Source organism: Giraffa tippelskirchi, chromosome 8 (genome assembly GCF_054371585.1).
Source record: "Giraffa tippelskirchi isolate mGirTip1 chromosome 8, T2T-mGirTip1v1.2.pri, whole genome shotgun sequence".
Classification (NCBI taxonomy): Eukaryota; Metazoa; Chordata; class Mammalia; order Artiodactyla; family Giraffidae; genus Giraffa; species Giraffa tippelskirchi.
In genome coordinates, this window is record NC_137282.1 from 66,403,389 (window position 1) to 66,430,758 (window position 27,370).

General features: G+C 55.5%; 2 protein-coding genes across 2 annotated transcripts; both read right to left on the reverse strand.

The window, feature by feature from the left end:
• Positions 1–10,271: 10,271 nt before the first annotated feature.
• On the reverse strand, positions 10,272–12,156 carry LOC145517117 (uncharacterized). The gene is made up of 3 exons (XM_081519377.1): positions 11,886–12,156; positions 11,174–11,486; positions 10,272–10,921 (listed from the first exon to the last, which is right to left on the reverse strand). The coding sequence occupies exons 1-3, from the start codon at positions 12,120–12,122 to the stop codon at positions 10,293–10,295; spliced, it is 1,179 nt and encodes a 392-aa protein (XP_081375503.1). The 5' UTR covers positions 12,123–12,156; the 3' UTR covers positions 10,272–10,292.
• Positions 12,157–23,401: 11,245 nt separating this feature from the next.
• On the reverse strand, positions 23,402–27,354 carry LOC145517325 (uncharacterized). Its single transcript, XM_081519605.1, has 3 exons — positions 27,169–27,354; positions 26,457–26,769; positions 23,402–26,204 (listed from the first exon to the last, which is right to left on the reverse strand). The coding sequence occupies exons 1-3, from the start codon at positions 27,301–27,303 to the stop codon at positions 25,576–25,578; spliced, it is 1,077 nt and encodes a 358-aa protein (XP_081375731.1). The 5' UTR covers positions 27,304–27,354; the 3' UTR covers positions 23,402–25,575.
• Between the last annotated feature and the right edge of the window lie 16 nt (positions 27,355–27,370).

Sequence of the window (27,370 nt, forward strand, 5' to 3'; positions counted from 1 at the left end):
ACCTAAATTCACATATATGGGATAGGTATAGCTCTCCGTCACCCTATTAAAAAAACTACTAAACTTTTCTGAAAGTTTATTTTGCAGCTTCCTTGAGCACTTCATTGTGAAGCTTTTTTTTTTTTTTTTCTGTGACTTTGGCCTCATTAAAAAGTACGGTTTGCCTTTACTGGATAATTTTGTTCATTGGTTTCTTAGGGAATCTTGGTAATATTTGAGTTTCCTGGGGAGTATGGTCACATGACCTGGCCCTGGCCAATCGGTGCCTTCCACCTCCTTGGCCACTGTGATTGGCTCCGGACTGGGGCAGTGCCCAATCGGGGCCCAGGGCCGGGCCTCACGTTAGAAGCCAGGGGAAGAGGAGCTCTCGTCCTGCTGGGGTAGGGGAAGGGGTGGGGCCGGGGGAGGTCAGGCTCCATAAGTGGGAGGGGCGTGAGGTCCGCCTGCGGCAGTTGGTGACCTTCCTGCTCCCCTCAGGGCAGAGCCGCCGGCGTGAGAATGAGGGCGCTGCTGAGCCCAGGGACTGGGATGGCCTGTTGCTGCTGTGGTCCCAGAGCTCCACCCGAGACCTGAGGGAAGCCGTCTGCCCGTGAGTCCTCTCCCGCTTGTCTGTCAGCTTGTTTGAAACATGCTGGGTTTTCTGCCCAGCTGGCTAAGGGGAGTCCCTGGAAACGCAAGGGTGTGGGTTTTGGCAGACTTCAGGGAAGACATGCCAGATGAGCCTGGGAGACTCCAGCTTAATCTGGATTCAGGAGATATCTCCTCGGGCCAGCTAGTAATTGTAGGATAAGCCTAATGAGTCTTCACAGGATGAAGAGAGTAACGTGCCAAGGTAGCAATCGATGTCCTCATTCGAGAGGTTGAAGCTGGTGCTCAGAGAAGCGGGGAACTTGGCCAGAACAAGCAGGTGTGCACCCAGACAGAACCCCCAGATCCGGCCATTGGAGCTCAGGGAGGCCACTGGTGTGGCTTGTCCCTGTGGCAGGGGCCGAGGCATGCAGCCCACCCTGATTCCTGCGGGGGCCTGACTTGGGAAGTGCCATCTGGTAGCTTTGAGACTCACCAAACCAAATTGCACTGGAGAGAGGAAGGACACCTTCCTTCATCCACCCCCCACCCCCGCCGGATTCCCACATACCCTGACCCCTTTCTCTGGATTTCGGAGCCATTTCCAGAGTCCCGCTCATATGACCTCATTCGAAGTGCACTGTGGACGAGCTGCCATCTGCAGCTGCTACCACAGCAGCCAAGGGCTTTAGCTCCCGAGTACCTCCCTTCCTTTGGAACTTGGGGGCCCTCTACTCCCCACTTGCACACCACACACCTTTGCTGAGGATTGTGGGGACCCTCACTCAGTTTGCAGCACGTTGTAGCCATCCCTGTCCTCTCAATACCTCCCTTGAAACTCAGCTTGTGAGCTCCTTTGGAGCAGCGTGGCCCACCTGCAACACTGCAACGGAAGAGACACAGCTGACAGTGAAACAGCAGCTTAGATCTGACGGCCGGAAAGCTCTGTCAAAAGGGACCTCCCTCTTCACACCGTAGAGGCTCTAGGAGCCGCCAGGGTTTCGGAACCAGTGCTGGGGCCAAAAGGACTCCACAGCTGTTTTCCTTCCTGGGGAGGGTTCTGGCTCGAGTGGGAATGGCTCAAGTCTCCTAAGGTTCTGAAAGCCCACTGTGTGCAGATTCACGGTACACAGAGAGCAGAAGGTGGAGTCCTGTCCTGGAGGTGGTCACAGCTCACGGATGAGCCAGGCAGGCAGGCAGGCAGGGCATGAGAACACCTGAGCTGCCTTCATGAGTGAATGGTGTGGGGGCAGAGGAAGAGAAGCCGGTCTGCTCCCTCGTGTGGTGCCCAGGGCAGGTTGTCCCCAGAGGAATCCCTTACGACAGTGAGGACTATCACGGCTGTTTCCCAAGGGGTTCTGTCAGTGCGTGTCTTCCCCGGAGCGGTCAGGCCGTCTCTAAAATACACTGGCCATGGGCATTGCCTCTCCTTGGAACTTCCCATCTGTTTCTCTTTTTTATGGAACAGTGAATTTCTAGAGGGGTTCTGGGCCACAAGGATGTTGGGTCATTTTCTAGCCTTCTGTCATGAAGAACGCTTTCCTGGGCGTTGGGGTGGTTTGTTGTTCCAGCTCCCTTTCTTGGCTTCTTTTGGGAGCTGGTGCAACAAGAGGAGCTCAGCCTCTGCCTTCTGGCTGAGATGGCACCCTTCAAACAGCAATGCCTGCCTGGAGATAATGATGGCATTTGCCAAAAGGGCTTCGTTTGGCACATGGTATCTTGAAAGGACGTACAACGTCCTTTCAGCTATCAAAGGCTAGTTCAAAGGACATAAACATGAGAACTCTCCAGTGGAGTCTTACAGTAGGTGGAGCGTCCGAAAAAAACTCCTTCAGTCATTTCACTGAGAGTCATTGATTGGGGACACCAAGAATATAGGAAGGAATGCAGAAGGAAAAGATGAAATTGTGTTCAGGATCGGGCGGAGGGATGAACAGGGCGTGCTTGCCTTGAATCCAGGCTTTGTTGGGGGGTGGGGCATAAAGATGGAACGGGTCTGAAACTACAAAGTGGTGATGGTAACACAGTATCACCAGAGTTACACAACAGTGTTCCCAAATTGCAACAATGATGAAAAAGTTTACTAATCCCAACTTAACCAACAAAAATACAGGAAACCACGCAAAAAAGAAAACATCACCAGAAAGGTGGAAACAAACCAAATGCAAAGCAGTTCGGGGGAAAGGAACTCCATGTCCCCTGGGGGCAGACCGAGTTGACGGCGTCCACGGTGAGCAGACAGGGATGGAGGCTGCAGAGCCGACCGCTCCCCTGGACGTGGTGTTTCCGGCAAGGGCTCTGGGTCTCTGTCCAGAGCGGGGGCTCGTTCTCCCTGCAGGGGTGGGTGAGTCATCGTGGGCGTCTGGGTGTTGCGCGGGAGCCAGGGCAGGCTCTCCCTGCCGAGGCGGTGACTCCTCCTCTGCCTCGGGTTCTCCTGCCAAAGGCCGAGCAGGTAGAGGTGCACGTGGAGGTGGAGGTTCTGGCTGAGGGGGTGGGACATCAGTGCCTGGGGCTGGGGGTCCTGCAGGCACGGAGATCCGATCTGCCCGGTGTGCTGGCCAGTACCCAGCTGGCCTGGTGTCTCTGCGAGGGCAAGTCTCGGTTCTCCATCTGCCCTCGGTGGATCCCTGGGTCCTGCACCTGGAGCCACCACCTCTGTAGGGACAGGTCTGGGAAGTGGAGCCTGGTTCCAGTTGGAGGCCAGTGCTAGAGCTGTGGGAGAAGCATCGTTTGCCCGCAGGCCAGCCTTGGCATGTGCGTATCCCGGGACAGAAAGCTTCCAAGAGATTCCCAAAGAATACCCAGGGTCGGATGTCTTTTGGGACTGAAGTGTGCAAGATGGGGGGCGGGGGGTGTGAGGCCAGCGCTTGCTGCAGGCCCAGCAGCAGCTTTCGGGGACTCGTCCCTGTGTAGCTCAGCACCCCCTCCGCACACACTCCCGTACACCAGCCCCAGCGTCCTCACCTCTGTGCTCTGGCGTGCTGGGCTCCAGGTCCTCCTGCTGCCTCAGAGGCCGGGGTTCTCGGGACTCTGGGTCAGAGCCGGGTGTGCTGAGCTCCGTGGCAGCCTCAGACTGGGCCGCCGGGTGTATCCTGGGCGGTGTCTCGGCAGCAGGCCTTCCCCGCCTCCGCTTCGCCCCCGGTGGGGCTGATGCCTCCGTGGGCACGCTCACCTGGAGCCTGCACTGGGCCTCACGGGCGGGGGGGTGGTGCTCCGACCCCTCCCTCCGGGAGCTGGGTGGGGTGTCCCCGTCCTCGGCCTCATCACGTGGGAAGCTCTGCAACGACAGTGACCGTCAGCCAGCCATGCTGGGAGTTTTCCGAGCTGGGCCTGGCCAGTGGAGCCGCTGCTTCGGCCTGCTCGAACTTCTCTGCCCAGAAGGGTCAGAGACGTGTGTCTGCTCAGATCCCCACCCGGGAGGAAAGAGACCCACCTGAGGGTGTGAGGTCAGCCTGGGCGGCCGGCCCTGCCCGCACTCTCCCCATCCCGCCCAGCATGCTCTCCCCTGGGGTGTGGACACAACTTGTCCGCAGGCTTCTGACCCCACATCCACCTGGGCTTCCTTGAGGGAGACACACCCCGAGAAACCCGCATCCACACACACAGGCAAAGGACCCGGTGTTTCCGGGTGGCATGGGAGAGGTGGCCTGGCCCGGCCTGGGGCTCCCCGTGTTACCTTTCTGTTTCTCCGGGCAAAGGGCCAGAGGCGTCTCGGGGGTGCCCTGAGCCAACGTCGACAGGGTGCCCACGCACACTGCCTGTGAGCTCTCCTGAGGCCCCGGCCTCTGGGCAGGGGCAAACAGCAGAACATCTCGGCAGCAAGTGATCTGGCTGGGGGCTCCTCTCCGCTCTCGAGGCCTGGATACCCGGGTTGCGGGTTCTGTTGGGTTCTGTTGCCGGCAGGTGACATCATTTCCTGGGGTTCGTGCTGAGGTCCCTTCCCCAAAACTTCCCAAGGGAATCTCTGGGTTTCTGACTGCTCGACCACCACCCTTAAGCCATGTGCAGGCACAGTGACACCCACCCAGCCCAGCCGACAGCCCTGGGGAGGCCTGGGTGCAGCCAGGGCCTGAGCTCCGAGGGCCCCGCTGCTCTCAGACCAGGCTCCTTCTTCTCATAAGTGGTGTGGCCCTGGACAAGCATATGCCCCTCAGGGTTTCCCCAGTCTCTCCATCTGCAGAGTGGCGGTCATTCTCCCATCTGCTTCCTAGGTCTGTCGGCCTACGAGCAGCTCCATGCCTTTCCACCTGGGGCCGATATCACGTGGAGCGTGTGCGCTGAGACTTCAGAAAGAAAGATTCCTTCCTGGGCTGACACAGCACAGAATGGGGCAGAACGAGGCCTGGATGTGCCGTGGTACCCAGGAAAAGGCACTCCCCCTCCTGACTGTTTTGAGACCCCGCATCCAAGTTGGAGGACCGAAAGGAAGACTCGAAGGTCTCCCTCTCTTATAGAAAAGAGTGGCCAACTTTCTGGTCCTCTGTTTCCATTGAGATTCTGTTCAAGTGTCCCAGCTCGGCTTCTGCGGGTGGCTGAGCTTCTAATGGCTCCCTGCGTTCTTGTCTTTTCCTCTCCAAACCTTCCGTCCTTTTCCCCCTTCTGGGGTGGATGGGCGCTGTCATTGCTTCTACCTTCGAGACAGATTGATGAAAAGTCTGGACCATCGACTCCTTTCCTCTCTTTGGTTCCGTGTCTCTCTCTGGCTGTGTCCCTCTCTTTTCCTTTCTCAATTCAGTCTGTGTCTTCCTCTTTCTCTCTCGTGTGTGGACGGATGGATGCTAGGAATGCACATGTATATGATTAGATGAGGGTTATGTTTTAGGGATAGGTTAGAGGGAGAGAAAGGCTTTAGGTCGGAGTTGGTCATGGGGGAAGGGTCAAGGGTGGTGGTGGTGTTTCTTGGAATCTGAGTGCTGTGCATTCTTCGTCTCTTTCCATATGAACCCCTTCTCAGATACACCACTTGCAAGGAGTCTCTCGTGTTCCGTTTCCTCTCTTTTGCATTTGTGAATGCTTGCTTAGCTTCTCTGTTGTGAAGAGGTTCCATTGGATGGAAACCCATTGGTGTACTTCGTGTACCTCTTTCCCTTACTTGAAGAGACCCATTTCTACCTCCGCCCAGCAAATGGCAAGGAGACTCTGATGTTAAGGAGCCTTTGACCTACGCTTCTTTCTAGCTATCTCATGACATCAGCCTTTAGGGTGAGGTTTTCCCCGATATTGAGGTGGTCTGAGATCAAAACCAATAGCGTTCTTCAGATGTAGCTGTCTGGTTTTCCCATGGACATGTATTGAAGAGGCTTTCTTGTTCCCATTTGGATATTCTCCCCTTCTGTGTCAGAGATGAGTTGAGCATGGATGCTGGGGTCTGTGTCTGGACCCTCAACTTTATTCCATCGATCTGGATCTGTGTGTGTTGTTGTATTCCCAATAGCATACTGTCCGGCTCCTGCTGCTGCTGCTGCGGCTAAGTCACTTCAGTCGTGTCTGACTCTGCGCGACCCCATGGCCTGCAGCCTACCAGGCTCCTCCGTCCAGGGCATTTTCCAGGCAAGAGTACTGGAGTGGGTCGCCATTGCCTTCTCCGATACTCTCCTGAGGATCCTAGTTTGGTCGTCTAATTTCCTTTCACACAACCTTGGATGTCCGTATCGGGGCTTTTTCGTCGGATTGTATTGACAATTTAGGCTCTTTTCTGTTTCCGTACCCCTTTTGCAATTCTTGGTTGGGTGCGAAAATGCATTGGCATTTTGGGAGGAATAGCATCGAAGCTGTGGATTGCCTTGTGGGGCTGGGATATCATTTTCCAAATAGGAATTCTTTCAAGCCCTGAGCACAGCTTCTCTTTCCAGGGATTGGTGTGGGCTTGATCTTCCTTCTTCCATCTCTCGCCGTTTTGTGAGAACAGGTCCTTCCTTCCCTTCTGGGTTAGATGGACCCGTGGGGATCACTTCAGTGAATGGCATTGTCAGTGGGGGTGATAATTCCCTTCTCATTGGAAGACTTTGCTGTGAGTATTAGAAATGCAAGTGATTTCTCTTCCCCTTCCTCCCTGTCCATCTCTCAGAGCCACCGGGAAACAGAGGCCTCACCCAGGGTCACACAGGCCTGAGGAGGTACAACTAGACTGTTGATTCTTCAGGCCCTCAGTGCTGGACATCATCCGGGATACTCTGTGTGTGTCTTCCTCAGTCTGGTGTCCCTTCAGACCTTTCCCTAGTTTTCACAGGCTTGTTGTGTTGGTGTTCTTTGTCTGTTTGGAGACACATCCTTGATAAGCTTTGTGTTTCCACTCATTCGTCTCGCGATGTGTGACCTGTCTTTTGCTTTTGTACTGAGGTCTTTCCCACAGTAGATATCTTTGATTTTGCAAAGTCCACTGTATTCTCCTGGTTTTTTTTGTGGACTGCCTTTTAGTTTTGTGTGTGAAGACTCAAAGCACGTGTCCGGTTTCTGCTCATTGTTCCTCTAGATTTGTGACAAGTTTTCATGGAATGTTTGTCTAGGGATAACTGGAAGTGAACTCGGTGTAAGGTGTCAAGTCTCCATCTTCATTCATGTCATCCCCTGCAGTTTCCAATACCCTGTTCCTGAGTGGTATTGGAGACCTTGAGGGAAGTTTGCTTGCATTGGAGTTTGCGTTTCCACCTTGATTAACTTCACACTGTTCTGCCCTCAGGGACACTGTCAAGGGGGAGTGAGGAGCAGCCTGCACTTCCAGCAGTGACCACACGGTGGGGCGAGTGCTGCTCTCCCCTCTGGGAGCCCCAGGCCACAGGCATCCCAGTGAGGAGCCAGCTCTGTGCTCAGCTGAAAGGAGTTAGTCTCTCAGGAGCCTCTGAGCCCTTCCGTTTGGATCACCCAGGGTGGGCATTTACTGTGACAGAAAAAATTGCCCTGAATTCCATGGACGGAAGAGCCTGGCTGTGTAGAGATCGTGAGTTGCCGTGAATCAGACACAACTGAGGACACAAAAATTCAATAGATTAAAACACTTTTTGGGTGTGGGGGGGAGTGAAAGGGGGTGATGTGGGTTTTTTTGTCTTATAAAATAGCCAAGGGAAATCTAGTTTAAACCTAAATTCACATATATGGGATAGGTATAGCTCTCCGTCACCCTATTAAAAAAACTACTAAACTTTTCTGAAAGTTTATTTTGCAGCTTCCTTGAGCACTTCATTGTGAAGCTTTTTTTTTTTTTTTTCTGTGACTTTGGCCTCATTAAAAAGTACGGTTTGCCTTTACTGGATAATTTTGTTCATTGGTTTCTTAGGGAATCTTGGTAATATTTGAGTTTCCTGGGGAGTATGGTCACATGACCTGGCCCTGGCCAATCGGTGCCTTCCACCTCCTTGGCCACTGTGATTGGCTCCGGACTGGGGCAGTGCCCAATCGGGGCCCAGGGCCGGGCCTCACGTTAGAAGCCAGGGGAAGAGGAGCTCTCGTCCTGCTGGGGTAGGGGAAGGGGTGGGGCCGGGGGAGGTCAGGCTCCATAAGTGGGAGGGGCGTGAGGTCCGCCTGCGGCAGTTGGTGACCTTCCTGCTCCCCTCAGGGCAGAGCCGCCGGCGTGAGAATGAGGGCGCTGCTGAGCCCAGGGACTGGGATGGCCTGTTGCTGCTGTGGTCCCAGAGCTCCACCCGAGACCTGAGGGAAGCCGTCTGCCCGTGAGTCCTCTCCCGCTTGTCTGTCAGCTTGTTTGAAACATGCTGGGTTTTCTGCCCAGCTGGCTAAGGGGAGTCCCTGGAAACGCAAGGGTGTGGGTTTTGGCAGACTTCAGGGAAGACATGCCAGATGAGCCTGGGAGACTCCAGCTTAATCTGGATTCAGGAGATATCTCCTCGGGCCAGCTAGTAATTGTAGGATAAGCCTAATGAGTCTTCACAGGATGAAGAGAGTAACGTGCCAAGGTAGCAATCGATGTCCTCATTCGAGAGGTTGAAGCTGGTGCTCAGAGAAGCGGGGAACTTGGCCAGAACAAGCAGGTGTGCACCCAGACAGAACCCCCAGATCCGGCCATTGGAGCTCAGGGAGGCCACTGGTGTGGCTTGTCCCTGTGGCAGGGGCCGAGGCATGCAGCCCACCCTGATTCCTGCGGGGGCCTGACTTGGGAAGTGCCATCTGGTAGCTTTGAGACTCACCAAACCAAATTGCACTGGAGAGAGGAAGGACACCTTCCTTCATCCACCCCCCACCCCCGCCGGATTCCCACATACCCTGACCCCTTTCTCTGGATTTCGGAGCCATTTCCAGAGTCCCGCTCATATGACCTCATTCGAAGTGCACTGTGGACGAGCTGCCATCTGCAGCTGCTACCACAGCAGCCAAGGGCTTTAGCTCCCGAGTACCTCCCTTCCTTTGGAACTTGGGGGCCCTCTACTCCCCACTTGCACACCACACACCTTTGCTGAGGATTGTGGGGACCCTCACTCAGTTTGCAGCACGTTGTAGCCATCCCTGTCCTCTCAATACCTCCCTTGAAACTCAGCTTGTGAGCTCCTTTGGAGCAGCGTGGCCCACCTGCAACACTGCAACGGAAGAGACACAGCTGACAGTGAAACAGCAGCTTAGATCTGACGGCCGGAAAGCTCTGTCAAAAGGGACCTCCCTCTTCACACCGTAGAGGCTCTAGGAGCCGCCAGGGTTTCGGAACCAGTGCTGGGGCCAAAAGGACTCCACAGCTGTTTTCCTTCCTGGGGAGGGTTCTGGCTCGAGTGGGAATGGCTCAAGTCTCCTAAGGTTCTGAAAGCCCACTGTGTGCAGATTCACGGTACACAGAGAGCAGAAGGTGGAGTCCTGTCCTGGAGGTGGTCACAGCTCACGGATGAGCCAGGCAGGCAGGCAGGCAGGGCATGAGAACACCTGAGCTGCCTTCATGAGTGAATGGTGTGGGGGCAGAGGAAGAGAAGCCGGTCTGCTCCCTCGTGTGGTGCCCAGGGCAGGTTGTCCCCAGAGGAATCCCTTACGACAGTGAGGACTATCACGGCTGTTTCCCAAGGGGTTCTGTCAGTGCGTGTCTTCCCCGGAGCGGTCAGGCCGTCTCTAAAATACACTGGCCATGGGCATTGCCTCTCCTTGGAACTTCCCATCTGTTTCTCTTTTTTATGGAACAGTGAATTTCTAGAGGGGTTCTGGGCCACAAGGATGTTGGGTCATTTTCTAGCCTTCTGTCATGAAGAACGCTTTCCTGGGCGTTGGGGTGGTTTGTTGTTCCAGCTCCCTTTCTTGGCTTCTTTTGGGAGCTGGTGCAACAAGAGGAGCTCAGCCTCTGCCTTCTGGCTGAGATGGCACCCTTCAAACAGCAATGCCTGCCTGGAGATAATGATGGCATTTGCCAAAAGGGCTTCGTTTGGCACATGGTATCTTGAAAGGACGTACAACGTCCTTTCAGCTATCAAAGGCTAGTTCAAAGGACATAAACATGAGAACTCTCCAGTGGAGTCTTACAGTAGGTGGAGCGTCCGAAAAAAACTCCTTCAGTCATTTCACTGAGAGTCATTGATTGGGGACACCAAGAATATAGGAAGGAATGCAGAAGGAAAAGATGAAATTGTGTTCAGGATCGGGCGGAGGGATGAACAGGGCGTGCTTGCCTTGAATCCAGGCTTTGTTGGGGGGTGGGGCATAAAGATGGAACGGGTCTGAAACTACAAAGTGGTGATGGTAACACAGTATCACCAGAGTTACACAACAGTGTTCCCAAATTGCAACAATGATGAAAAAGTTTACTAATCCCAACTTAACCAACAAAAATACAGGAAACCACGCAAAAAAGAAAACATCACCAGAAAGGTGGAAACAAACCAAATGCAAAGCAGTTCGGGGGAAAGGAACTCCATGTCCCCTGGGGGCAGACCGAGTTGACGGCGTCCACGGTGAGCAGACAGGGATGGAGGCTGCAGAGCCGACCGCTCCCCTGGACGTGGTGTTTCCGGCAAGGGCTCTGGGTCTCTGTCCAGAGCGGGGGCTCGTTCTCCCTGCAGGGGTGGGTGAGTCATCGTGGGCGTCTGGGTGTTGCGCGGGAGCCAGGGCAGGCTCTCCCTGCCGAGGCGGTGACTCCTCCTCTGCCTCGGGTTCTCCTGCCAAAGGCCGAGCAGGTAGAGGTGCACGTGGAGGTGGAGGTTCTGGCTGAGGGGGTGGGACATCAGTGCCTGGGGCTGGGGGTCCTGCAGGCACGGAGATCCGATCTGCCCGGTGTGCTGGCCAGTACCCAGCTGGCCTGGTGTCTCTGCGAGGGCAAGTCTCGGTTCTCCATCTGCCCTCGGTGGATCCCTGGGTCCTGCACCTGGAGCCACCACCTCTGTAGGGACAGGTCTGGGAAGTGGAGCCTGGTTCCAGTTGGAGGCCAGTGCTAGAGCTGTGGGAGAAGCATCGTTTGCCCGCAGGCCAGCCTTGGCATGTGCGTATCCCGGGACAGAAAGCTTCCAAGAGATTCCCAAAGAATACCCAGGGTCGGATGTCTTTTGGGACTGAAGTGTGCAAGATGGGGGGCGGGGGGTGTGAGGCCAGCGCTTGCTGCAGGCCCAGCAGCAGCTTTCGGGGACTCGTCCCTGTGTAGCTCAGCACCCCCTCCGCACACACTCCCGTACACCAGCCCCAGCGTCCTCACCTCTGTGCTCTGGCGTGCTGGGCTCCAGGTCCTCCTGCTGCCTCAGAGGCCGGGGTTCTCGGGACTCTGGGTCGGAGCCGGGTGTGCTGAGCTCCGTGGCAGCCTCAGACTGGGCCGCCGGGTGTATCCTGGGCGGTGTCTCGGCAGCAGGCCTTCCCCGCCTCCGCTTCGCCCCCGGTGGGGCTGATGCCTCCGTGGGCACGCTCACCTGGAGCCTGCACTGGGCCTCACGGGCGGGGGGGTGGTGCTCCGACCCCTCCCTCCGGGAGCTGGATGGGGTGTCCCCGTCCTCGGCCTCATCACGTGGGAAGCTCTGCAACGACAGTGACCGTCAGCCAGCCATGCTGGGAGTTTTCCGAGCTGGGCCTGGCCAGTGGAGCCGCTGCTTCGGCCTGCTCGAACTTCTCTGCCCAGAAGGGTCAGAGACGTGTGTCTGCTCAGATCCCCACCCGGGAGGAAAGAGACCCACCTGAGGGTGTGAGGTCAGCCTGGGCGGCCGGCCCTGCCCGCACTCTCCCCATCCCGCCCAGCATGCTCTCCCCTGGGGTGTGGACACAACTTGTCCGCAGGCTTCTGACCCCACATCCACCTGGGCTTCCTTGAGGGAGACACACCCCGAGAAACCCGCATCCACACACACAGGCAAAGGACCCGGTGTTTCCGGGTGGCATGGGAGAGGTGGCCTGGCCCGGCCTGGGGCTCCCCGTGTTACCTTTCTGTTTCTCCGGGCAAAGGGCCAGAGGCGTCTCGGGGGTGCCCTGAGCCAACGTCGACAGGGTGCCCACGCACACTGCCTGTGAGCTCTCCTGAGGCCCCGGCCTCTGGGCAGGGGCAAACAGCAGAACATCTCGGCAGCAAGTGATCTGGCTGGGGGCTCCTCTCCGCTCTCGAGGCCTGGATACCCGGGTTGCGGGTTCTGTTGGGTTCTGTTGCCGGCAGGTGACATCATTTCCTGGGGTTCGTGCTGAGGTCCCTTCCCCAAAACTTCCCAAGGGAATCTCTGGGTTTCTGACTGCTCGACCACCACCCTTAAGCCATGTGCAGGCACAGTGACACCCACCCAGCCCAGCCGACAGCCCTGGGGAGGCCTGGGTGCAGCCAGGGCCTGAGCTCCGAGGGCCCCGCTGCTCTCAGACCAGGCTCCTTCTTCTCATAAGTGGTGTGGCCCTGGACAAGCATATGCCCCTCAGGGTTTCCCCAGTCTCTCCATCTGCAGAGTGGCGGTCATTCTCCCATCTGCTTCCTAGGTCTGTCGGCCTACGAGCAGCTCCATGCCTTTCCACCTGGGGCCGATATCACGTGGAGCGTGTGCGCTGAGACTTCAGAAAGAAAGATTCCTTCCTGGGCTGACACAGCACAGAATGGGGCAGAACGAGGCCTGGATGTGCCGTGGTACCCAGGAAAAGGCACTCCCCCTCCTGACTGTTTTGAGACCCCGCATCCAAGTTGGAGGACCGAAAGGAAGACTCGAAGGTCTCCCTCTCTTATAGAAAAGAGTGGCCAACTTTCTGGTCCTCTGTTTCCATTGAGATTCTGTTCAAGTGTCCCAGCTCGGCTTCTGCGGGTGGCTGAGCTTCTAATGGCTCCCTGCGTTCTTGTCTTTTCCTCTCCAAACCTTCCGTCCTTTTCCCCCTTCTGGGGTGGATGGGCGCTGTCATTGCTTCTACCTTCGAGACAGATTGATGAAAAGTCTGGACCATCGACTCCTTTCCTCTCTTTGGTTCCGTGTCTCTCTCTGGCTGTGTCCCTCTCTTTTCCTTTCTCAATTCAGTCTGTGTCTTCCTCTTTCTCTCTCGTGTGTGGACGGATGGATGCTAGGAATGCACATGTATATGATTAGATGAGGGTTATGTTTTAGGGATAGGTTAGAGGGAGAGAAAGGCTTTAGGTCGGAGTTGGTCATGGGGGAAGGGTCAAGGGTGGTGGTGGTGTTTCTTGGAATCTGAGTGCTGTGCATTCTTCGTCTCTTTCCATATGAACCCCTTCTCAGATACACCACTTGCAAGGAGTCTCTCGTGTTCCGTTTCCTCTCTTTTGCATTTGTGAATGCTTGCTTAGCTTCTCTGTTGTGAAGAGGTTCCATTGGATGGAAACCCATTGGTGTACTTCGTGTACCTCTTTCCCTTACTTGAAGAGACCCATTTCTACCTCCGCCCAGCAAATGGCAAGGAGACTCTGATGTTAAGGAGCCTTTGACCTACGCTTCTTTCTAGCTATCTCATGACATCAGCCTTTAGGGTGAGGTTTTCCCCGATATTGAGGTGGTCTGAGATCAAAACCAATAGCGTTCTTCAGATGTAGCTGTCTGGTTTTCCCATGGACATGTATTGAAGAGGCTTTCTTGTTCCCATTTGGATATTCTCCCCTTCTGTGTCAGAGATGAGTTGAGCATGGATGCTGGGGTCTGTGTCTGGACCCTCAACTTTATTCCATCGATCTGGATCTGTGTGTGTTGTTGTATTCCCAATAGCATACTGTCCGGCTCCTGCTGCTGCTGCTGCGGCTAAGTCACTTCAGTCGTGTCTGACTCTGCGCGACCCCATGGCCTGCAGCCTACCAGGCTCCTCCGTCCAGGGCATTTTCCAGGCAAGAGTACTGGAGTGGGTCGCCATTGCCTTCTCCGATACTCTCCTGAGGATCCTAGTTTGGTCGTCTAATTTCCTTTCACACAACCTTGGATGTCCGTATCGGGGCTTTTTCGTCGGATTGTATTGACAATTTAGGCTCTTTTCTGTTTCCGTACCCCTTTTGCAATTCTTGGTTGGGTGCGAAAATGCATTGGCATTTTGGGAGGAATAGCATCGAAGCTGTGGATTGCCTTGTGGGGCTGGGATATCATTTTCCAAATAGGAATTCTTTCAAGCCCTGAGCACAGCTTCTCTTTCCAGGGATTGGTGTGGGCTTGATCTTCCTTCTTCCATCTCTCGCCGTTTTGTGAGAACAGGTCCTTCCTTCCCTTCTGGGTTAGATGGACCCGTGGGGATCACTTCAGTGAATGGCATTGTCAGTGGGGGTGATAATTCCCTTCTCATTGGAAGACTTTGCTGTGAGTATTAGAAATGCAAGTGATTTCTCTTCCCCTTCCTCCCTGTCCATCTCTCAGGGCCACCGGGAAACAGAGGCCTCACCCAGGGTCACACAGGCCTGAGGAGGTACAACTAGACTGTTGATTCTTCAGGCCCTCAGTGCTGGACATCATCCGGGATACTCTGTGTGTGTCTTCCTCAGTCTGGTGTCCCTTCAGACCTTTCCCTAGTTTTCACAGGCTTGTTGTGTTGGTGTTCTTTGTCTGTTTGGAGACACATCCTTGATAAGCTTTGTGTTTCCACTCATTCGTCTCGCGATGTATGACCTGTCTTTTGCTTTTGTACTGAGGTCTTTCCCACAGTAGATATCTTTGATTTTGCAAAGTCCACTGTATTCTCCTGGTTTTTTTTGTGGACTGCCTTTTAGTTTTGTGTGTGAAGACTCAAAGCACGTGTCCGGTTTCGGCTCATTGTTCCTCTAGATTTGTGACAAGTTTTCATGGAATGTTTGTCTAGGGATAACTGGAAGTGAACTCGGTGTAAGGTGTCAAGTCTCCATCTTCATTCATGTCATCCCCTGCAGTTTCCAATACCCTGTTCCTGAGTGGTATTGGAGACCTTGAGGGAAGTTTGCTTGCATTGGAGTTTGCGTTTCCACCTTGATTAACTTCACACTGTTCTGCCCTCAGGGACACTGTCAAGGGGGAGTGAGGAGCAGCCTGCACTTCCAGCAGTGACCACACGGTGGGGCGAGTGCTGCTCTCCCCTCTGGGAGCCCCAGGCCACAGGCATCCCAGTGAGGAGCCAGCTCTGTGCTCAGCTGAAAGGAGTTAGTCTCTCAGGAGCCTCTGAGCCCTTCCGTTTGGATCACCCAGGGTGGGCATTTACTGTGACAGAAAAAATTGCCCTGAATTCCATGGACGGAAGAGCCTGGCTGTGTAGAGATCGTGAGTTGCCGTGAATCAGACACAACTGAGGACACAAAAATTCAATAGATTAAAACACTTTTTGGGTGTGGGGGGGAGTGAAAGGGGGTGATGTGGGTTTTTTTGTCTTATAAAATAGCCAAGGGAAATCTAGTTTAAACCTAAATTCACATATATGGGATAGGTATAGCTCTCCGTCACCCTATTAAAAAAACTACTAAACTTTTCTGAAAGTTTATTTTGCAGCTTCCTTGAGCACTTCATTGTGAAGCTTTTTTTTTTTTTTTCTGTGACTTTGGCCTCATTAAAAAGTACGGTTTGCCTTTACTGGATAATTTTGTTCATTGGTTTCTTAGGGAATCTTGGTAATATTTGAGTTTCCTGGGGAGTATGGTCACATGACCTGGCCCTGGCCAATCGGTGCCTTCCACCTCCTTGGCCACTGTGATTGGCTCCGGACTGGGGCAGTGCCCAATCGGGGCCCAGGGCCGGGCCTCACGTTAGAAGCCAGGGGAAGAGGAGCTCTCGTCCTGCTGGGGTAGGGGAAGGGGTGGGGCCGGGGGAGGTCAGGCTCCATAAGTGGGAGGGGCGTGAGGTCCGCCTGCGGCAGTTGGTGACCTTCCTGCTCCCCTCAGGGCAGAGCCGCCGGCGTGAGAATGAGGGCGCTGCTGAGCCCAGGGACTGGGATGGCCTGTTGCTGCTGTGGTCCCAGAGCTCCACCCGAGACCTGAGGGAAGCCGTCTGCCCGTGAGTCCTCTCCCGCTTGTCTGTCAGCTTGTTTGAAACATGCTGGGTTTTCTGCCCAGCTGGCTAAGGGGAGTCCCTGGAAACGCAAGGGTGTGGGTTTTGGCAGACTTCAGGGAAGACATGCCAGATGAGCCTGGGAGACTCCAGCTTAATCTGGATTCAGGAGATATCTCCTCGGGCCAGCTAGTAATTGTAGGATAAGCCTAATGAGTCTTCACAGGATGAAGAGAGTAACGTGCCAAGGTAGCAATCGATGTCCTCATTCGAGAGGTTGAAGCTGGTGCTCAGAGAAGCGGGGAACTTGGCCAGAACAAGCAGGTGTGCACCCAGACAGAACCCCCAGATCCGGCCATTGGAGCTCAGGGAGGCCACTGGTGTGGCTTGTCCCTGTGGCAGGGGCCGAGGCATGCAGCCCACCCTGATTCCTGCGGGGGCCTGACTTGGGAAGTGCCATCTGGTAGCTTTGAGACTCACCAAACCAAATTGCACTGGAGAGAGGAAGGACACCTTCCTTCATCCACCCCCCACCCCCGCCGGATTCCCACATACCCTGACCCCTTTCTCTGGATTTCGGAGCCATTTCCAGAGTCCCGCTCATATGACCTCATTCGAAGTGCACTGTGGACGAGCTGCCATCTGCAGCTGCTACCACAGCAGCCAAGGGCTTTAGCTCCCGAGTACCTCCCTTCCTTTGGAACTTGGGGGCCCTCTACTCCCCACTTGCACACCACACACCTTTGCTGAGGATTGTGGGGACCCTCACTCAGTTTGCAGCACGTTGTAGCCATCCCTGTCCTCTCAATACCTCCCTTGAAACTCAGCTTGTGAGCTCCTTTGGAGCAGCGTGGCCCACCTGCAACACTGCAACGGAAGAGACACAGCTGACAGTGAAACAGCAGCTTAGATCTGACGGCCGGAAAGCTCTGTCAAAAGGGACCTCCCTCTTCACACCGTAGAGGCTCTAGGAGCCGCCAGGGTTTCGGAACCAGTGCTGGGGCCAAAAGGACTCCACAGCTGTTTTCCTTCCTGGGGAGGGTTCTGGCTCGAGTGGGAATGGCTCAAGTCTCCTAAGGTTCTGAAAGCCCACTGTGTGCAGATTCACGGTACACAGAGAGCAGAAGGTGGAGTCCTGTCCTGGAGGTGGTCACAGCTCACGGATGAGCCAGGCAGGCAGGCAGGCAGGGCATGAGAACACCTGAGCTGCCTTCATGAGTGAATGGTGTGGGGGCAGAGGAAGAGAAGCCGGTCTGCTCCCTCGTGTGGTGCCCAGGGCAGGTTGTCCCCAGAGGAATCCCTTACGACAGTGAGGACTATCACGGCTGTTTCCCAAGGGGTTCTGTCAGTGCGTGTCTTCCCCGGAGCGGTCAGGCCGTCTCTAAAATACACTGGCCATGGGCATTGCCTCTCCTTGGAACTTCCCATCTGTTTCTCTTTTTTATGGAACAGTGAATTTCTAGAGGGGTTCTGGGCCACAAGGATGTTGGGTCATTTTCTAGCCTTCTGTCATGAAGAACGCTTTCCTGGGCGTTGGGGTGGTTTGTTGTTCCAGCTCCCTTTCTTGGCTTCTTTTGGGAGCTGGTGCAACAAGAGGAGCTCAGCCTCTGCCTTCTGGCTGAGATGGCACCCTTCAAACAGCAATGCCTGCCTGGAGATAATGATGGCATTTGCCAAAAGGGCTTCGTTTGGCACATGGTATCTTGAAAGGACGTACAACGTCCTTTCAGCTATCAAAGGCTAGTTCAAAGGACATAAACATGAGAACTCTCCAGTGGAGTCTTACAGTAGGTGGAGCGTCCGAAAAAAACTCCTTCAGTCATTTCACTGAGAGTCATTGATTGGGGACACCAAGAATATAGGAAGGAATGCAGAAGGAAAAGATGAAATTGTGTTCAGGATCGGGCGGAGGGATGAACAGGGCGTGCTTGCCTTGAATCCAGGCTTTGTTGGGGGGTGGGGCATAAAGATGGAACGGGTCTGAAACTACAAAGTGGTGATGGTAACACAGTATCACCAGAGTTACACAACAGTGTTCCCAAATTGCAACAATGATGAAAAAGTTTACTAATCCCAACTTAACCAACAAAAATACAGGAAACCACGCAAAAAAGAAAACATCACCAGAAAGGTGGAAACAAACCAAATGCAAAGCAGTTCGGGGGAAAGGAACTCCATGTCCCCTGGGGGCAGACCGAGTTGACGGCGTCCACGGTGAGCAGACAGGGATGGAGGCTGCAGAGCCGACCGCTCCCCTGGACGTGGTGTTTCCGGCAAGGGCTCTGGGTCTCTGTCCAGAGCGGGGGCTCGTTCTCCCTGCAGGGGTGGGTGAGTCATCGTGGGCGTCTGGGTGTTGCGCGGGAGCCAGGGCAGGCTCTCCCTGCCGAGGCGGTGACTCCTCCTCTGCCTCGGGTTCTCCTGCCAAAGGCCGAGCAGGTAGAGGTGCACGTGGAGGTGGAGGTTCTGGCTGAGGGGGTGGGACATCAGTGCCTGGGGCTGGGGGTCCTGCAGGCACGGAGATCCGATCTGCCCGGTGTGCTGGCCAGTACCCAGCTGGCCTGGTGTCTCTGCGAGGGCAAGTCTCGGTTCTCCATCTGCCCTCGGTGGATCCCTGGGTCCTGCACCTGGAGCCACCACCTCTGTAGGGACAGGTCTGGGAAGTGGAGCCTGGTTCCAGTTGGAGGCCAGTGCTAGAGCTGTGGGAGAAGCATCGTTTGCCCGCAGGCCAGCCTTGGCATGTGCGTATCCCGGGACAGAAAGCTTCCAAGAGATTCCCAAAGAATACCCAGGGTCGGATGTCTTTTGGGACTGAAGTGTGCAAGATGGGGGGCGGGGGGTGTGAGGCCAGCGCTTGCTGCAGGCCCAGCAGCAGCTTTCGGGGACTCGTCCCTGTGTAGCTCAGCACCCCCTCCCCACACACTCCCGTACACCAGCCCCAGCGTCCTCACCTCTGTGCTCTGGCGTGCTGGGCTCCAGGTCCTCCTGCTGCCTCAGAGGCCGGGGTTCTCGGGACTCTGGGTCAGAGCCGGGTGTGCTGAGCTCCGTGGCAGCCTCAGACTGGGCCGCCGGGTGTATCCTGGGCGGTGTCTCGGCAGCAGGCCTTCCCCGCCTCCGCTTCGCCCCCGGTGGGGCTGATGCCTCCGTGGGCACGCTCACCTGGAGCCTGCACTGGGCCTCACGGGCGGGGGGGTGGTGCTCCGACCCCTCCCTCCGGGAGCTGGGTGGGGTGTCCCCGTCCTCGGCCTCATCACGTGGGAAGCTCTGCAACGACAGTGACCGTCAGCCAGCCATGCTGGGAGTTTTCCGAGCTGGGCCTGGCCAGTGGAGCCGCTGCTTCGGCCTGCTCGAACTTCTCTGCCCAGAAGGGTCAGAGACGTGTGTCTGCTCAGATCCCCACCCGGGAGGAAAGAGACCCACCTGAGGGTGTGAGGTCAGCCTGGGCGGCCGGCCCTGCCCGCACTCTCCCCATCCCGCCCAGCATGCTCTCCCCTGGGGTGTGGACACAACTTGTCCGCAGGCTTCTGACCCCACATCCACCTGGGCTTCCTTGAGGGAGACACACCCCGAGAAACCCGCATCCACACACACAGGCAAAGGACCCGGTGTTTCCGGGTGGCATGGGAGAGGTGGCCTGGCCCGGCCTGGGGCTCCCCGTGTTACCTTTCTGTTTCTCCGGGCAAAGGGCCAGAGGCGTCTCGGGGGTGCCCTGAGCCAACGTCGACAGGGTGCCCACGCACACTGCCTGTGAGCTCTCCTGAGGCCCCGGCCTCTGGGCAGGGGCAAACAGCAGAACATCTCGGCAGCAAGTGATCTGGCTGGGGGCTCCTCTCCGCTCTCGAGGCCTGGATACCCGGGTTGCGGGTTCTGTTGGGTTCTGTTGCCGGCAGGTGACATCATTTCCTGGGGTTCGTGCTGAGGTCCCTTCCCCAAAACTTCCCAAGGGAATCTCTGGGTTTCTGACTGCTCGACCACCACCCTTAAGCCATGTGCAGGCACACTGACACCCACCCAGCCCAGCCGACAGCCCTGGGGAGGCCTGGGTGCAGCCAGGGCCTGAGCTCCGAGGGCCCCGCTGCTCTCAGACCAGGCTCCTTCTTCTCATAAGTGGTGTGGCCCTGGACAAGCATATGCCCCTCAGGGTTTCCCCAGTCTCTCCATCTGCAGAGTGGCGGTCATTCTCCCATCTGCTTCCTAGGTCTGTCGGCCTACGAGCAGCTCCATGCCTTTCCACCTGGGGCCGATATCACGTGGAGCGTGTGCGCTGAGACTTCAGAAAGAAAGATTCCTTCCTGGGCTGACACAGCACAGAATGGGGCAGAACGAGGCCTGGATGTGCCGTGGTACCCAGGAAAAGGCACTCCCCCTCCTGACTGTTTTGAGACCCCGCATCCAAGTTGGAGGACCGAAAGGAAGACTCGAAGGTCTCCCTCTCTTATAGAAAAGAGTGGCCAACTTTCTGGTCCTCTGTTTCCATTGAGATTCTGTTCAAGTGTCCCAGCTCGGCTTCTGCGGGTGGCTGAGCTTCTAATGGCTCCCTGCGTTCTTGTCTTTTCCTCTCCAAACCTTCCGTCCTTTTCCCCCTTCTGGGGTGGATGGGCGCTGTCATTGCTTCTACCTTCGAGACAGATTGATGAAAAGTCTGGACCATCGACTCCTTTCCTCTCTTTGGTTCCGTGTCTCTCTCTGGCTGTGTCCCTCTCTTTTCCTTTCTCAATTCAGTCTGTGTCTTCCTCTTTCTCTCTCGTGTGTGGACGGATGGATGCTAGGAATGCACATGTATATGATTAGATGAGGGTTATGTTTTAGGGATAGGTTAGAGGGAGAGAAAGGCTTTAGGTCGGAGTTGGTCATGGGGGAAGGGTCAAGGGTGGTGGTGGTGTTTCTTGGAATCTGAGTGCTGTGCATTCTTCGTCTCTTTCCATATGAACCCCTTCTCAGATACACCACTTGCAAGGAGTCTCTCGTGTTCCGTTTCCTCTCTTTTGCATTTGTGAATGCTTGCTTAGCTTCTCTGTTGTGAAGAGGTTCCATTGGATGGAAACCCATTGGTGTACTTCGTGTACCTCTTTCCCTTACTTGAAGAGACCCATTTCTACCTCCGCCCAGCAAATGGCAAGGAGACTCTGATGTTAAGGAGCCTTTGACCTACGCTTCTTTCTAGCTATCTCATGACATCAGCCTTTAGGGTGAGGTTTTCCCCGATATTGAGGTGGTCTGAGATCAAAACCAATAGCGTTCTTCAGATGTAGCTGTCTGGTTTTCCCATGGACATGTATTGAAGAGGCTTTCTTGTTCCCATTTGGATATTCTCCCCTTCTGTGTCAGAGATGAGTTGAGCATGGATGCTGGGGTCTGTGTCTGGACCCTCAACTTTATTCCATCGATCTGGATCTGTGTGTGTTGTTGTATTCCCAATAGCATACTGTCCGGCTCCTGCTGCTGCTGCTGCGGCTAAGTCACTTCAGTCGTGTCTGACTCTGCGCGACCCCATGGCCTGCAGCCTACCAGGCTCCTCCGTCCAGGGCATTTTCCAGGCAAGAGTACTGGAGTGGGTCGCCATTGCCTTCTCCGATACTCTCCTGAGGATCCTAGTTTGGTCGTCTAATTTCCTTTCACACAACCTTGGATGTCCGTATCGGGGCTTTTTCATCGGATTGTATTGACAATTTAGGCTCTTTTCTGTTTCCGTACCCCTTTTGCAATTCTTGGTTGGGTGCGAAAATGCATTGGCATTTTGGGAGGAATAGCATCGAAGCTGTGGATTGCCTTGTGGGGCTGGGATATCATTTTCCAAATAGGAATTCTTTCAAGCCCTGAGCACAGCTTCTCTTTCCAGGGATTGGTGTGGGCTTGATCTTCCTTCTTCCATCTCTCGCCGTTTTGTGAGAACAGGTCCTTCCTTCCCTTCTGGGTTAGATGGACCCGTGGGGATCACTTCAGTGAATGGCATTGTCAGTGGGGGTGATAATTCCCTTCTCATTGGAAGACTTTGCTGTGAGTATTAGAAATGCAAGTGATTTCTCTTCCCCTTCCTCCCTGTCCATCTCTCAGAGCCACCGGGAAACAGAGGCCTCACCCAGGGTCACACAGGCCTGAGGAGGTACAACTAGACTGTTGATTCTTCAGGCCCTCAGTGCTGGACATCATCCGGGATACTCTGTGTGTGTCTTCCTCAGTCTGGTGTCCCTTCAGACCTTTCCCTAGTTTTCACAGGCTTGTTGTGTTGGTGTTCTTTGTCTGTTTGGAGACACATCCTTGATAAGCTTTGTGTTTCCACTCATTCGTCTCGCGATGTGTGACCTGTCTTTTGCTTTTGTACTGAGGTCTTTCCCACAGTAGATATCTTTGATTTTGCAAAGTCCACTGTATTCTCCTGGTTTTTTTTGTGGACTGCCTTTTAGTTTTGTGTGTGAAGACTCAAAGCACGTGTCCGGTTTCTGCTCATTGTTCCTCTAGATTTGTGACAAGTTTTCATGGAATGTTTGTCTAGGGATAACTGGAAGTGAACTCGGTGTAAGGTGTCAAGTCTCCATCTTCATTCATGTCATCCCCTGCAGTTTCCAATACCCTGTTCCTGAGTGGTATTGGAGACCTTGAGGGAAGTTTGCTTGCATTGGAGTTTGCGTTTCCACCTTGATTAACTTCACACTGTTCTGCCCTCAGGGACACTGTCAAGGGGGAGTGAGGAGCAGCCTGCACTTCCAGCAGTGACCACACGGTGGGGCGAGTGCTGCTCTCCCCTCTGGGAGCCCCAGGCCACAGGCATCCCAGTGAGGAGCCAGCTCTGTGCTCAGCTGAAAGGAGTTAGTCTCTCAGGAGCCTCTGAGCCCTTCCGTTTGGATCACCCAGGGTGGGCATTTACTGTGACAGAAAAAATTGCCCTGAATTCCATGGACGGAAGAGCCTGGCTGTGTAGAGATCGTGAGTTGCCGTGAATCAGACACAACTGAGGACACAAAAATTCAATAGATTAAAACACTTTTTGGGTGTGGGGGGGAGTGAAAGGGGGTGATGTGGGTTTTTTTGTCTTATAAAATAGCCAAGGGAAATCTAGTTTAAACCTAAATTCACATATATGGGATAGGTATAGCTCTCCGTCACCCTATTAAAAAAACTACTAAACTTTTCTGAAAGTTTATTTTGCAGCTTCCTTGAGCACTTCATTGTGAAGCTTTTTTTTTTTTTTTTCTGTGACTTTGGCCTCATTAAAAAGTACGGTTTGCCTTTACTGGATAATTTTGTTCATTGGTTTCTTAGGGAATCTTGGTAATATTTGAGTTTCCTGGGGAGTATGGTCACATGACCTGGCCCTGGCCAATCGGTGCCTTCCACCTCCTTGGCCACTGTGATTGGCTCCGGACTGGGGCAGTGCCCAATCGGGGCCCAGGGCCGGGCCTCACGTTAGAAGCCAGGGGAAGAGGAGCTCTCGTCCTGCTGGGGTAGGGGAAGGGGTGGGGCCGGGGGAGGTCAGGCTCCATAAGTGGGAGGGGCGTGAGGTCCGCCTGCGGCAGTTGGTGACCTTCCTGCTCCCCTCAGGGCAGAGCCGCCGGCGTGAGAATGAGGGCGCTGCTGAGCCCAGGGACTGGGATGGCCTGTTGCTGCTGTGGTCCCAGAGCTCCACCCGAGACCTGAGGGAAGCCGTCTGCCCGTGAGTCCTCTCCCGCTTGTCTGTCAGCTTGTTTGAAACATGCTGGGTTTTCTGCCCAGCTGGCTAAGGGGAGTCCCTGGAAACGCAAGGGTGTGGGTTTTGGCAGACTTCAGGGAAGACATGCCAGATGAGCCTGGGAGACTCCAGCTTAATCTGGATTCAGGAGATATCTCCTCGGGCCAGCTAGTAATTGTAGGATAAGCCTAATGAGTCTTCACAGGATGAAGAGAGTAACGTGCCAAGGTAGCAATCGATGTCCTCATTCGAGAGGTTGAAGCTGGTGCTCAGAGAAGCGGGGAACTTGGCCAGAACAAGCAGGTGTGCACCCAGACAGAACCCCCAGATCCGGCCATTGGAGCTCAGGGAGGCCACTGGTGTGGCTTGTCCCTGTGGCAGGGGCCGAGGCATGCAGCCCACCCTGATTCCTGCGGGGGCCTGACTTGGGAAGTGCCATCTGGTAGCTTTGAGACTCACCAAACCAAATTGCACTGGAGAGAGGAAGGACACCTTCCTTCATCCACCCCCCACCCCCGCCGGATTCCCACATACCCTGACCCCTTTCTCTGGATTTCGGAGCCATTTCCAGAGTCCCGCTCATATGACCTCATTCGAAGTGCACTGTGGACGAGCTGCCATCTGCAGCTGCTACCACAGCAGCCAAGGGCTTTAGCTCCCGAGTACCTCCCTTCCTTTGGAACTTGGGGGCCCTCTACTCCCCACTTGCACACCACACACCTTTGCTGAGGATTGTGGGGACCCTCACTCAGTTTGCAGCACGTTGTAGCCATCCCTGTCCTCTCAATACCTCCCTTGAAACTCAGCTTGTGAGCTCCTTTGGAGCAGCGTGGCCCACCTGCAACACTGCAACGGAAGAGACACAGCTGACAGTGAAACAGCAGCTTAGATCTGACGGCCGGAAAGCTCTGTCAAAAGGGACCTCCCTCTTCACACCGTAGAGGCTCTAGGAGCCGCCAGGGTTTCGGAACCAGTGCTGGGGCCAAAAGGACTCCACAGCTGTTTTCCTTCCTGGGGAGGGTTCTGGCTCGAGTGGGAATGGCTCAAGTCTCCTAAGGTTCTGAAAGCCCACTGTGTGCAGATTCACGGTACACAGAGAGCAGAAGGTGGAGTCCTGTCCTGGAGGTGGTCACAGCTCACGGATGAGCCAGGCAGGCAGGCAGGCAGGGCATGAGAACACCTGAGCTGCCTTCATGAGTGAATGGTGTGGGGGCAGAGGAAGAGAAGCCGGTCTGCTCCCTCGTGTGGTGCCCAGGGCAGGTTGTCCCCAGAGGAATCCCTTACGACAGTGAGGACTATCACGGCTGTTTCCCAAGGGGTTCTGTCAGTGCGTGTCTTCCCCGGAGCGGTCAGGCCGTCTCTAAAATACACTGGCCATGGGCATTGCCTCTCCTTGGAACTTCCCATCTGTTTCTCTTTTTTATGGAACAGTGAATTTCTAGAGGGGTTCTGGGCCACAAGGATGTTGGGTCATTTTCTAGCCTTCTGTCATGAAGAACGCTTTCCTGGGCGTTGGGGTGGTTTGTTGTTCCAGCTCCCTTTCTTGGCTTCTTTTGGGAGCTGGTGCAACAAGAGGAGCTCAGCCTCTGCCTTCTGGCTGAGATGGCACCCTTCAAACAGCAATGCCTGCCTGGAGATAATGATGGCATTTGCCAAAAGGGCTTCGTTTGGCACATGGTATCTTGAAAGGACGTACAACGTCCTTTCAGCTATCAAAGGCTAGTTCAAAGGACATAAACATGAGAACTCTCCAGTGGAGTCTTACAGTAGGTGGAGCGTCCGAAAAAAACTCCTTCAGTCATTTCACTGAGAGTCATTGATTGGGGACACCAAGAATATAGGAAGGAATGCAGAAGGAAAAGATGAAATTGTGTTCAGGATCGGGCGGAGGGATGAACAGGGCGTGCTTGCCTTGAATCCAGGCTTTGTTGGGGGGTGGGGCATAAAGATGGAACGGGTCTGAAACTACAAAGTGGTGATGGTAACACAGTATCACCAGAGTTACACAACAGTGTTCCCAAATTGCAACAATGATGAAAAAGTTTACTAATCCCAACTTAACCAACAAAAATACAGGAAACCACGCAAAAAAGAAAACATCACCAGAAAGGTGGAAACAAACCAAATGCAAAGCAGTTCGGGGGAAAGGAACTCCATGTCCCCTGGGGGCAGACCGAGTTGACGGCGTCCACGGTGAGCAGACAGGGATGGAGGCTGCAGAGCCGACCGCTCCCCTGGACGTGGTGTTTCCGGCAAGGGCTCTGGGTCTCTGTCCAGAGCGGGGGCTCGTTCTCCCTGCAGGGGTGGGTGAGTCATCGTGGGCGTCTGGGTGTTGCGCGGGAGCCAGGGCAGGCTCTCCCTGCCGAGGCGGTGACTCCTCCTCTGCCTCGGGTTCTCCTGCCAAAGGCCGAGCAGGTAGAGGTGCACGTGGAGGTGGAGGTTCTGGCTGAGGGGGTGGGACATCAGTGCCTGGGGCTGGGGGTCCTGCAGGCACGGAGATCCGATCTGCCCGGTGTGCTGGCCAGTACCCAGCTGGCCTGGTGTCTCTGCGAGGGCAAGTCTCGGTTCTCCATCTGCCCTCGGTGGATCCCTGGGTCCTGCACCTGGAGCCACCACCTCTGTAGGGACAGGTCTGGGAAGTGGAGCCTGGTTCCAGTTGGAGGCCAGTGCTAGAGCTGTGGGAGAAGCATCGTTTGCCCGCAGGCCAGCCTTGGCATGTGCGTATCCCGGGACAGAAAGCTTCCAAGAGATTCCCAAAGAATACCCAGGGTCGGATGTCTTTTGGGACTGAAGTGTGCAAGATGGGGGGCGGGGGGTGTGAGGCCAGCGCTTGCTGCAGGCCCAGCAGCAGCTTTCGGGGACTCGTCCCTGTGTAGCTCAGCACCCCCTCCGCACACACTCCCGTACACCAGCCCCAGCGTCCTCACCTCTGTGCTCTGGCGTGCTGGGCTCCAGGTCCTCCTGCTGCCTCAGAGGCCGGGGTTCTCGGGACTCTGGGTCAGAGCCGGGTGTGCTGAGCTCCGTGGCAGCCTCAGACTGGGCCGCCGGGTGTATCCTGGGCGGTGTCTCGGCAGCAGGCCTTCCCCGCCTCCGCTTCGCCCCCGGTGGGGCTGATGCCTCCGTGGGCACGCTCACCTGGAGCCTGCACTGGGCCTCACGGGCGGGGGGGTGGTGCTCCGACCCCTCCCTCCGGGAGCTGGGTGGGGTGTCCCCGTCCTCGGCCTCATCACGTGGGAAGCTCTGCAACGACAGTGACCGTCAGCCAGCCATGCTGGGAGTTTTCCGAGCTGGGCCTGGCCAGTGGAGCCGCTGCTTCGGCCTGCTCGAACTTCTCTGCCCAGAAGGGTCAGAGACGTGTGTCTGCTCAGATCCCCACCCGGGAGGAAAGAGACCCACCTGAGGGTGTGAGGTCAGCCTGGGCGGCCGGCCCTGCCCGCACTCTCCCCATCCCGCCCAGCATGCTCTCCCCTGGGGTGTGGACACAACTTGTCCGCAGGCTTCTGACCCCACATCCACCTGGGCTTCCTTGAGGGAGACACACCCCGAGAAACCCGCATCCACACACACAGGCAAAGGACCCGGTGTTTCCGGGTGGCATGGGAGAGGTGGCCTGGCCCGGCCTGGGGCTCCCCGTGTTACCTTTCTGTTTCTCCGGGCAAAGGGCCAGAGGCGTCTCGGGGGTGCCCTGAGCCAACGTCGACAGGGTGCCCACGCACACTGCCTGTGAGCTCTCCTGAGGCCCCGGCCTCTGGGCAGGGGCAAACAGCAGAACATCTCGGCAGCAAGTGATCTGGCTGGGGGCTCCTCTCCGCTCTCGAGGCCTGGATACCCGGGTTGCGGG

Coding starts and splice junctions, on each gene's coding strand:
- LOC145517117 (XM_081519377.1), bottom strand. CDS start 12,122: ATGATGTCACCTGCCGGCAACAGAACCCAACAGAACCCGCAACCCGGG. Junction 11,487..11,885: donor TTGCCCGGAGAAACAGAAAG/GTAACACGGGGA, acceptor CTGTCGTTGCAG/AGCTTCCCACGTGATGAGGC. Junction 10,922..11,173: donor CAGCACGCCAGAGCACAGAG/GTGAGGACGCTG, acceptor CTTCTCCCACAG/CTCTAGCACTGGCCTCCAAC.
- LOC145517325 (XM_081519605.1), bottom strand. CDS start 27,303: ATGTTCTGCTGTTTGCCCCTGCCCAGAGGCCGGGGCCTCAGGAGAGCT. Junction 26,770..27,168: donor TTGCCCGGAGAAACAGAAAG/GTAACACGGGGA, acceptor CTGTCGTTGCAG/AGCTTCCCACGTGATGAGGC. Junction 26,205..26,456: donor CAGCACGCCAGAGCACAGAG/GTGAGGACGCTG, acceptor CTTCTCCCACAG/CTCTAGCACTGGCCTCCAAC.